The following is a 12,241-nucleotide window of genomic DNA, read 5'->3' on the forward strand; positions in this document are numbered from 1 at the left end:
ATATGTCGGAATTTCGTGACAATTGTAGTGTTTCTTGTGACAATTGTCATAAACTTAGCAAGAGAAATATCTGTTTTTTTTCGATATAATAAAGTTTTTTTAAATAATACAATGATGGTGGCAAACAGGAATACGGCTCGCCCGATGGTAAGCGGTAACCGTAGCCCATGAATGCCTGTGACGTCAGCAACAGTGATTTTACAATTCGTCGCACCTGTCACGTTGGTGAAACAGGAGCCAGGACTTACTACTTAGATTTCGACAGTTACGTCTCGCCGAGACACGTGTCCAAAGAAGTTGAGGAGTCGAGTTTTGTCCCGGATATTACGCCGTCGCTATTTCTTCTTCCGAACAAATACAATTTTCAAGATAAAGATAAGATAAAGATAAAAAATAGTTTATTCAAGTAGGCATATTACAATGCGCTTATGAACGTCAAATAAACCTTTACCGGCTCCAACCGTACACCTCTGCCCCGAGAAGATTTAAATCCCCCCTCAATTGGAGGAGGGTATCCCAATATGGGACCGGCAACAAACTCGGCGGGACACATCTTTTCAAAACATTATTACATCTTATCAAGCTATTCAGTGCATTAATTATCGTGCAACTACCTACCTACCTACCGCAGTTGTGACCCAATTTCGTCCAATCTTATATCGATGAAGGATAGCGTCGTAAAGAACAGAGACGTCTGCCGAACGCATCTGGTTTGACTGGTACGGTCGGCTACAGAAATCTTGAAAATTAAAAAAAAACCGGACAAGTGCGAGTCGGACTCGCCCACCGAGGGTTCCTTACTTTTTAGTATTTCTTGTTATAGCAGCAATAGAAATACATCATCTGTGAATATTTTCATTGTCACGGTTCATGAGATACAGTCTGCTGACAGGCAGACAGACGGACAGACCGACAGACGGAAAGTGGAATCTTAGTAGTAGGGTCCCGTTATTACCTTTTGGGTACGGAACCCTAAAATGAATGAGAATGACAATAATATTTGAAAAAACAAAATACAATATGAATATTATTTATTAGTAGGTAATATGTTTAAAATGAAAAATGACATACAAGTTGAGCATAAATAAATAAAAATAAACTAATATCTATCGCTAGCCCAATGCGGCTTGGGGACTTCACAATCTTCACATACACCTTTGAATTTCTTCGCAGATGTACAGTCGCCATCAGATATATCGGAGCGGCCAAGATGCTCACTAATATCTGAACACGCCTCTATTGTCAGGGCGTTAGAGTGCGTGTTCAGATATTGTGAACACCTTGGCCGCTCCGATATATCTGATGGCGACTGTACAACAGAACTTATATTTATTACTTAAGTATTTAAAAAAAAGTTTTGTTTTATTTTTTCCCACTTGGTATTTGACTGTACTTCGATAAATTTTCTCACGCAGGTCGCATCAATATAAATGATACGGCGCATACAAGATACCGTAATTGCATGCCGGTGATAATGTGCAGTTGCATTTTATATTCATTGACCCCTTCGGCAAACCGCTTCTTCTTTGCCACTTAAACTTTTTTTATTTATTCAGTTATCAATTTTTACCTATAACTAAACTTATTATACAGGTACCACTATAAAAATAATTATTTCCAATACAATTCCAATACGAAATACAATTGAGGATATTCTATTCAAAAGAGCTTATTCTCTATGACTATGAAAAGACACTATAGTCGCACCAATTAAAGTCTGCAGCGGATTTGATAGCCCACGCAGTGTAAGTGTTATTTATACGTCATAATTTCATAGAAGTTTGACGTTTAAAATGACACTTGCACTGTCTGGGCTATCAAAATCGCTGCACACTTTTTAAGGTCTAACTTTAATGAATTAGCTTTTGATGTTTACCTATAGGTATGTACCTATGAAAATTCACAGTAATTTATGTAAGAAAAATGTTAAAATATTTTTAAGTCATTAGATATTGTAAGTACTTAGTTATTGTAAGAAGAACACAAAAATAATTTATAAAAATAATAATAATTCAGACTTTATACGTCCCACTGCTGAGCACAGGCCTCCTCTCAAGCATGAGAGGCTATAGTCCCCACGCTGGCCCAATGCGGGTTGGGGACTTCACATACACCTTTTAATTTCTTCGCGGATGTATGCAGGTTTCCTCAATATACGATTTTTATATACCTATGTATAAAAACATTGCATCCGCATTGGGCTAGCGTGGGGACTATAGCCCAAGCCCTCTCGCGCAGGAGAGGAGGCCTGTGCTCAGCAGTGGGACGTATATAGGCTGAAATGATGATGATGATGATGATACCTATGTATATAAAAATAATTATTTCATAGAGTTAAACCATACAACAGGAGGTCCATATTTCAGGGTTTAACGTCAACCTGGGTGTAGTGTGAAAATCTTACTATGTATCTAATAATACATAGGTAGAGAGTTAGACCGAGAAAAGTCTGCAACGATTTTGATAGCATACACATAGAAGTTTGATGTTTAAAATAACACTTGCACTGCGTGTTATGTGCAATCTCTTTCCAGACTTATCTTGGTCTAATTCTAACATCAGTAAATGCTAAATACCTATACAAAATTTTAGTTTTTCTCATTATAGAATTTTGTCGAAAACTTTTATTGAAGCAAGATCAATAGGATTTGAACGACTGTGTTCTGTGAGGGTCACATTTTTAAAAGTTTTTCACACTTTCGCCTGATGGAAAATGCCGCGTTCACTTGTGTATCGGCTGCTACGTCTATGCTCTCGTCAGGCGCTTAAAAGTCCAAGGGCAGTAAGGCCATGTAAGGGCATATTCAATTAAGACCTTATTTGATATTAACTACTAGTAATTTTTCAAAAAAAAATCAATTCACGTTATCAGTAGACTGAACTGACTTTGGACCCCATTCAAAATTAAATAGCAGGCTCTTTTATACTTTTTGTTATCTACATATGAGATTTTATATTCTTATAGCTAACCTTTATCTTTTTGTTACAAAAAAATATATAAACAGACACACAACACACACATTAGCATTTTATCCATAAGAGTAGCAAAGTAATTAGATGCAAATTGTGCCGTGTGGTGCCGGCATCAGAAAAGAATAGCACCACCCCATCTCGTCCCGTGGGTGTCGTATAAGGCGACTAAGGGATAACTGGCGACAGATACGCATATGAGCAAGGCTCGCCCGTATCCTTAGCGGGGTTCTTGCTCACAAGAGCTGTGCGAGCGCCACATCGAAAAATAAAAATTAGATGCAAATTTTGAGTTGTTGCCTTATGTTGGCTGGTACAATTGACTTTTAAGTGACGATTTTGAATGATAAACATTTAACGGCTTTCATTTAGATTTCATGTGTAATGTCATACAGTTAGTATTTTCCTTGCGTAGGTGTTTCATGCGGTGGCAACTTAAACCGTCGCAACGCTCAAGACTCCACTTTCTGCAACCTACGCAACCAAAAGGTGGCTATTTTAATCCAGGACATCCAATGCATAGGTATCGGGGATTAGTCAGTGACATGTCTAAGACGTATATAGGTTTTTTTTATACAATTGTGCTAATAGGCCAGGCAACGAATGCTCAAAAAAAGTAGAGGGAAATGCTAGGAACACAATTTTTGACTTCGTAACTTTTGTTTCGACTAGTCAGGAGGTGAACATATCATATCCCCCCCACCCATATTAGCTCATGAGCCGGCGGGGAGGGGAGGATAGAAGGTCCCATTTTTGCGGTTTTTCGATTATATCTCGGAAACTATCCATCTTAGTGACATGGACACTGACACAAAATGAAAGTTAATTTAATTTGTTACAAGTTGTATTCAGTCTAGTTTCTATATCTTGAATAGTTTTTGAGATATCCGCTCTTGAAAGTTTACAATACAATACAATACAAATACTCTTTATTGCACACCTCATTACAGAAAACAATACAAATAATACAGGAAGAAGAGGTTACTTAGGGCTCTTAATTTTATCTTGATATCTACACCAGTGAAGCTGCTAGGCCGTGTTTGATATCGTTTTAGTATAAATTTTCGCATATTTATTTATGCAATTAAAGGTGGTAATTATTTAATTATGAAGTAATAAAAAAAAAACATTTTTTTTACTACCTCTTTTCTACCTCTTCGGAGTTACGCTTGAACCAATTAGGCAGCCCATATATTTGAAAATTAAGTGGGTGAAGAATTGTTAATAATTAATTGTTGTTATTAACACGCAACAACGCACAACTAAGGGCAAAGTTAGACCAAGAAAACTCTGCAGCAATTTCGATAGCCCACTCAGTGCAAGTGTTATTTATACGTCATAATTTCATAGAAGTTTGACGTTTAACACTTGCACTGCGTGGGCTATCAAAATCGCTGCAGACTTTTCTTGCTCTAACTATACGTACCAACAAGTATGTTCGAATAGTGGTATATGTAACAGCAGCTCCAGTGTCACTCGGTTTTTTTTTTCTTAGAAAAAGTTAAGGATAAAAAATAATTTTAAAATAAACGTTTTTGTAAAATAATTTATTGTTTCGTTTTACGTGGATCCATCGTAAATACATTTCGAATTCGATTATTCGACAACACATCATACTATACAAGCTTATAAATTAACGTTGAATAAATAGCTCGTTCGGTAATAAATACACCGCTTTCATTCACGCCTAAAAGTACACAATAAAATAATAAAAAATAAAAACTAAACAAATAAAAATATCTTTGGAAATAAAAACTTAAAATATTTGGTAAAAAATATACTAGATGTCACTCCCCTCCTTTAAAAGAAGGCCATAAATGTACGTAAATATAATAATTAAACTAAAATATAAAAAATAAGGAAAGACTAAAATAAATCAGTCATCACTTATAGTGCAATAAAAATTAAACATATATAAAATACTGTTGTGTAACTTTCACGCAAATCACAGGCACACATCAAATAATAGAATACAAGTATTACGGTGGTTAATTCAATATGATACACATATACAAGATAATATAAAATTCGCTCATTCATCTCTCAATAAATTAAATAAATAATTTAATAAATCTATAGCTGTTTGGCATGTGCGCCGTAGGCTAAGTTTTGTGCGTCGTGTGACCTGCCCCAGCCACCGCCGCCGCCGCTGTTCTCCCAACCGTGCTCCTCATGAGCAGGTTCAGACCAGCCGCTGGACTTCTTAGATTCGAGGAGTTTCTTAAGAGCGCCGAAGGCGGCGGCGATGAAGGCGATCTTGCCGAGGAGGTAAGCCTTGAAGACGGCGAAGGCGATGATGCCGAGGAACAGCGGGACGAGGGCAGCGAGCTTCAGCTTGATGAGGGCCAGGATGGGGAGGAGCTTCTTCAGCTTCTTCTTCTTCTTGCCACGGCCTGGAGACAAATAAGATACCCAAATTGTAGATTTTTATGACAATAAACTAGGTGCTAAGTTTCATGTCACGTCAATTATGGAGCTTAAGGGATATGCATGACTCTAACTAACCGACTAACTGCACAGAGTCTAATCTGCTGACAAGTTAAAATAAGCTTTAATTAAAAAGAATTGAAAACATAATATAGGTAAATAAAGAAAATAAAGAGATGAAGAAAGCTTATGGTAAAGTTTACAAGAAGCCAAAGTATTAAAAATAAGTAGATAATGCGTATGTGTTTGATGTAAATCTATCGAATGAACTTTATTTAGTCTACTTTGCGATATAAGTATAGTGTACTGGAGCCTAAGTATAACAAGGTATTAAAACCTATAAAACTGTGATTGTTTCTTTCAATTTGTCACTAAAATAATGCTCTTGCCAGTTCCTACCACTGAACTTTTTATAGATAGATAAACGTATCGGAATAGAAAATTATCCGAAGAATGAAAGAAAGTTAAAAGCAAAAGTTGTAAAAGCAACGTGTGAATTGACACACCTAGACCAGCAACACTACCTGTACCTATTGTCTAGATCTAGCCCGATAGTAAAAATAATGTCGCATTGTGCATGACTTGCAAACTAGAACATTAAAATTCTTGACTTCAAAACCCGTTAATGAAATTCAAATCTTCTTTAGTACCGTTATATTTAAAATAGGCGGCTCAAAAAATTACCTACAGCAGCGAAAGTGGTCCAACGAGGATAAAAAAATCAATAATGTAAAATGATTTCATTCAAAAGATTGAGTATAATGGTAACCCGTACTACAAATCATTACCGGCTTGTTTGACATGATTGAACACCTGCATACATTCTCAACAATCTCTTGTTAGATTGATTAGTCTTAGGTCAATTTGAGCTTAAGTGGTGTAAAAGTAATATTTCATGTCCATTTAGCACCTTTGCCGCTAAGTATTTGTATTTTCTGTTGCTGCAAATATTTTAAAACAATCTTTAACCCGCAAGTTATTCTCAATGATTTCAAGAATCTTTGGACGTAAGAAAACTTAAGACTAGAAATCATATACGTGGTTGAAGAAAGCCTGAATGAGCGTCATATTATAGATTATTACTAAGCAGATTTGATTGAAGCTTACATAAAGCACGTACTTGAAACTCGCGTTTAAAAACATGCGAGTCATAAAAATGAAATTTAACCCGTTTCATTTGTGGCCTAATTGTAGACGTTTAATTTTATGTTAATTTGACGTTTATTACCTCACGGCACAGCAACACGTTACTATGTTATGATGTCATTACCATTATGCAAATTTTATGACTTAATGTTGCATCAAATTGGTCTAGAATTCATTAAGCTCCTCTAATCTTGTAACCTAATTCTATCCTGCGAATCACATAGCATCTTTAAGAAGGAAAAATACTACGTCGTCCATACTAAAAGTGAAAAAGTTTTTCCACTTATAAATTTTCCATTTGCTATGATTTTTAGTACCTTATTTTCACAAACAAACTAGGTTTAAGGGTTTTGCTTTTTTCAAAATTTGCAATTTTTTTTAATGCGAAACCTATAAACCTGGAAGATAATTATGCTGAAGCGACCGACATCAAAATCAAAGTGATTTAGATTCAGTTAGTGGAAACCGTTTTCTCCCGAAATGGAAATTGTATCAAAAAAATACCTTTTGTCAGTAGCTAGTCTTCCCCTTTAATTGAATGTATTTGTAACTATAACTACATTGTCTAAGATTAATACGATTTTCTATCATGTCTAGATCTATGTCATTTTACCGTTTGACCTTTTGACCCCACCTAAACGTACAACACCATTTGTATTCTTCTTGACACGTATTACTTTACTGATGACTTGGGACTTCACACAAAGTACAGTCGACCGACTTCGTTGTGTAGTCATAAAACCTTGTGTGCAAACAGTACTTATTGGAAAAGCGTTAAAACTTTTAGGAGAAACTAGCGGTTTATTGTTGACTTCGCCTACTCAATACTTGTACGGTTGACTTTGAGAGAAATTTGTACACACAAGAATCGAAGACGTGCGAACTGGGATTCTTAGCTTTTCTGTGATTACTCGGTCATTATAGATTTTTGCGGCAATACATTTTCCGATTGATTGCTCTTGAAAACGGGTTATATCGTGAGAGGTACTATTTAACCGTGATTTAACCACACAGGAGGATGAGACTGATTTCTTTTAGCTGTAAGGCCTATAAGTACGGTATCGATTATTCTGGAAATTATCTGTGAATAACCATGGAATATATAGTATAAGGCTTCTTTTATGGATTGGTTTTATGGTTGGGGGGTTTTATGGATTTATGGGTAAGAATCCAAATTTGACTTGCTATCCTGAATTTTAATACACATTTTAAAGATGATTTTAGGACAATGTGAATGGTATACAATTTTTTCGTAATATTCAAATTTGTAGTTTCTCTGAGCATTCATTTTATTCATTTCAATTTTTTTATGAAAAATGTCTAGCACTTTACAGAAATTGTTATATCTACATAACAAAACCACTTTAAAGCACCGGAAGCAGTCATATACATAATTTTAAGCAGTTTTCTTTTCAATTATTCATGGAGACCCCTGTACCTAGTACCTACTTACATACTGTTACTCAATATTGTAATAAATATAACCTTAGTATTATGCATTTATTGCTAATATTTATTAATTGGTGTCACAATTTTTCTCTATTTTATCTCTTACTCGATTTAAATGCTCACAACTATTATTTAGATTTAACTTCCACTATCAACGTGAAACCAAGAAAATATAAAAAATCAAAAAATAGAAAAATATCTACAAACCTTCCTCTTCAACCGAGTTGTCTTCAGTGAAGGACTTAGGCATCCTCAGCGTCAGGACATGGCCGTCCAAGAAGTCCACAACGTTGTCCAGGATCCTGTCTTCCACCGCGGCCTCCCTGGCCTTGGAGTCATCGGGTAGAGGCTCGTAGCTTCGGGCAGACCTGGGGCTACCGGTTCTTGAGAAGGTCATGATGCCATCAGCAACGCTGAGTTCCTTGGCGACAGCCAAATTTTCTGTATATTTCATTGCCTTCTCCTGAAAATAAGAAGGGAAACTTTAGAACTCGGAATTTTTGAACTTTGCAAGTCCTGTTCATTATAACAATTTCATTTGATAACTAGAATAATATCCCTTAACTCTAATCAACGCAATGAATTTAAATTTAACCAGAAATTACGGTATGTACTATAATATCAATTAAAAAGGTTATGAATGTGTTAATTGCCAACAAAACTAAGTCATCAAACTTCCCAAGCTTGTCGAAATTTTTATGAAGTACTTTCCTAAATTGCGTTTAATTTGAATGAAGTTAGTTCAAGTAATTGTTTTAACATCACTTTATGTTCTGAATCATTCATTATTTGAACGCGGATGTCCAAGATTTTTGCAAATACCGCTATTTTATGCTAATGATCCGGCTATTCAAATTAGTTCAATAATTTGAGCTCAAATTCCACTTTGAAGTAGGTAACGGGATTTCCAATTGCCTAAATTACAAACTCATAATTCACTGAGCAACAAATCATCCATAATATTCCCTAAATCGGTCACTCCTAATTCGTCCTCCTAATTTCACAATTCACTTCACTGATCACTTCACACACCTTCAAGCACAGAACGGTGTCGGATTCCACACACTCCCTCAGGTTGGCCATGAATTTGTCCATGAAACTCTCCTCCTTGACCATGGGCAGGCCATGGGCCACGGCCACGAATGCCACGAATGCCACGAACGCTTTCATCTCAATGGCGAATGTACAATTGTTAGGAAATGCCTGGCTCTCGTCAGTTTTATTTTGCGGCCCCCTCCTTCGCTCATATGTCACGCCCCGAGTGGGACGTATGACGAAATGTAAATAGTCAAAGTTTTGAGCATAAAACGTATTAACACGGATTTGCGAGATTTTTGGAAAGGGGGTTATGATGGCTGCCTTTAGGGTCAGTTGTATTTGATCGACATCATTCTAGGCAAGGTTAAGTCAGATCAAATGTTTTTAGTTTTTGATTAAAGTTACGTACATTAAGTATATGCTATAATTTTAAAATCGTTTCAGTCTATGTAGCCTTTAAACATGCATACAAATACTAAATGCCTAACCGAGTGAAAACACTAATAAAACACTAAATAGTGAAAATGATAATAATTAATGTTTCAGTACGTTAAAATTACATAAAATATTAATTGACGCACATTGATGACGACACTTACTATGACGAAGTTAATAGGCATTTAAAAGATTAATTAAAAGCCAGTAAGATCAAATCATTAAGAAACCTAATGAAGAAGCCTAATTATGTGAACGTTAGAAACTGTTCTTGACAATAACAAAAAACTAATTTAATAATTTCATAAATTTTCACCACCTCGGAAAATTGATCACCGCAATCGCTTTCTAAACGCATTGATCGGTGTCGTGTTAAAAATGACTTCATTTAAAGGCACTTCCTTGACCAAAGCATCTCGGGACGTGCATATAGAGGACGGAATTATGTTAGTCAGTAACGTGTGTCAACTCGAAAAGAGGTCGAACGAACAAATGATGCAACCAACTTTCTTCTGTTACTCAAGAAACCGACATTGAGATGTAACTTGGTTCCTGACTCGAATTTTGAAGTTCGAATGGCCTAAAATTTTATTTGGAAATTAAGTTTTTGTGACACAGACTTTTTGTATGTACCTAGCTATACGCTAACCCCCATATTCATAAATGTCTACTAAAGGTGACAAGCCGATAGTAATAGTTTGTCCCTTTCCATCATACCAATACGTCGGAAGTTGATAATTTTGGCTTGGGTTCGGCAATCAATTTTTTTTCATATTTATGGTTAATAAATTGTCACTCTTTTACACATTTAATTGTTTTTTTAATAACATAAAAAATTATAGACTAGATGTTACCTTTTGGTCGAACGAATAGTTTTTTCATGGTCCGGCACTTCAAAACCATCCCACATTCTTTAATCTTGACATGGATACGAGACTACGAGACCCTGATCCCTCTGATATAATTAATAAGTTACGAAAAAGATTTTAAGAAATTCCCTGATGTCCGATAGTAAAAACCCTTATCCTTTAGAGACTGGAAATAGTGGACGTCTGTGTCATACTTTTGAAATACGCATTCAGTGCCAACACATCGAATTCCAGTACAGAAACTCTCACAAAGGATATCCTCAAAATTATGCAACCCAACCATATAACTACCTATAAAAACTCTTTCTTCTTCTTTCGCGTTGCCCCGGCATTTTGCCACGGCTCATGGGAGCCTGGGGTCCGCTTGGCAACTAATCCCAAGAATTGGCGTAGGCACTCGTTTTTAAGAAAGCTATTGCCATCTGACCTTCCAACCCAGAGGGGAAACTAGGCCTTATTGGGATTAGTCCGGTTTCCTCATGATGTTTTCCTTCAACCAAAAGCGACTGGTAAATCGCTGGCTCAATATTTTACTTTTATCTAACTGAAATTTGAACATTGTCATAGTGACATTAATTTCAACTATCTTGATAATGTAACATAGAACCCTGTAATATTGGGCCAGCGAAATATCAAATGATATTACGTACATAAGTTCCGAAATCTCATAAAGCGAAAAGCTCCGAAAAACTCATTGGTACGCGCTGGGATTTGAACCGGCGATCGCCGGATTGAAAGTCTAGGCCACCAGAGCTTATCCATATAACCATAACTAAAAACATTGCACAGACGATCAATCAGTCTTCAACCACGTACAAAAGCCTCAATACCTTAATTGTCGGTACCACAAAAGTACTATTGACAATCTTCCACAAACAATGACATTAGAGAGAGCTCATTGTACATATTCAAAACTCCCCTTTCAAAGGATTTTAGTCTTTAAAATCGAGAGTCAAAGTATAGATTTGCTTGTGGAAGTTTATATTAAGATTCATGGTACTGGCCAGTAAGACAAATCCGTCGCTTCTGGGCACAGTTTGCATGTAAAATGTAGGATTTTCACCTCATTTGTAGGAGGCAAGAGTTGTGGGATTTCCTTCCGTTTCCTGGCTAGTTGTAGATGGTGTTGGGTTTCTTCCGACTGTTGAGTTATCTCGGTTTACTTTGTAATTGATGCTCTGCTGTTTTGAATAAAGTTACAGTGTAGGTAGTGCATTTATATTACCTCGTACCTACTTTGTAGTGTATTTGTATTTTTTGTAGTGTATTTTCCTTCGTATTTTCATGGAAACATACGAACGTGTCTTGCTATTTCAGTCAATCTCGGTACAAAAAGTACTGAAGTTGACTGAAGTACTAGATCTGCAACTACATCTGGTTTATTGTTACAACAATTTTTTCATCGTGCAAAATTTCGTAAACTTTTATATAAATGACCTTGCCTTGCCTTCTGGCATTAAGTCCGCCATTAGTACTTTTAATTTATTGTGCAATAAAGTTTAAATAAATAAATCCATCGATATAACAGAGCTTTAGCATACAATCAATTAAGACAATCACTATCCACACAATCAAAATTTTTAATAACGTATTTTACATCCGGTTCGAAGGACCATGTTTACTCTATTGTTATGAATAGCACAACAAATAAACATATTATTAAATATTACATTATTTATATTAACCTTCACTAAATTTATTAAGGAAATTCACTTCGTGAGATAACTGAGACTTATTCTGTAACCGTTTTTAATTTACACAAGTGTGTAGTTGTGACCTACTTTTTGGTCACCTGTTTTTTCTCGAATACCGTAAAACGGGGTGAGTAGGTTTCGCGGGGAGAGTTGGGTTATGAATGGGGAGTGAAGGTTTGAGAGGGGGGTGAGAAGGGATTTTAAGGCTACTGC

At 36.0% G+C, this 12,241-nt stretch overlaps 1 protein-coding gene across 1 annotated transcript; it reads right to left on the minus strand.

Annotated features, from left to right (window-relative positions):
• Positions 1-5,033: 5,033 nt before the first annotated feature.
• On the minus strand, positions 5,034-9,199 carry LOC134675230 (uncharacterized). Its single transcript, XM_063533445.1, has 3 exons — positions 9,025-9,199; positions 8,200-8,455; positions 5,034-5,363 (listed from the first exon to the last, which is right to left on the minus strand). The coding sequence occupies exons 1-3, from the start codon at positions 9,160-9,162 to the stop codon at positions 5,044-5,046; spliced, it is 714 nt and encodes a 237-aa protein (XP_063389515.1). The 5' UTR covers positions 9,163-9,199; the 3' UTR covers positions 5,034-5,043.
• Positions 9,200-12,241: the final 3,042 nt, after the last annotated feature.

Source organism: Cydia fagiglandana, chromosome 21 (assembly GCF_963556715.1).
Source record: "Cydia fagiglandana chromosome 21, ilCydFagi1.1, whole genome shotgun sequence".
In the NCBI taxonomy this organism is placed as follows: domain Eukaryota; kingdom Metazoa; phylum Arthropoda; class Insecta; order Lepidoptera; family Tortricidae; genus Cydia; species Cydia fagiglandana.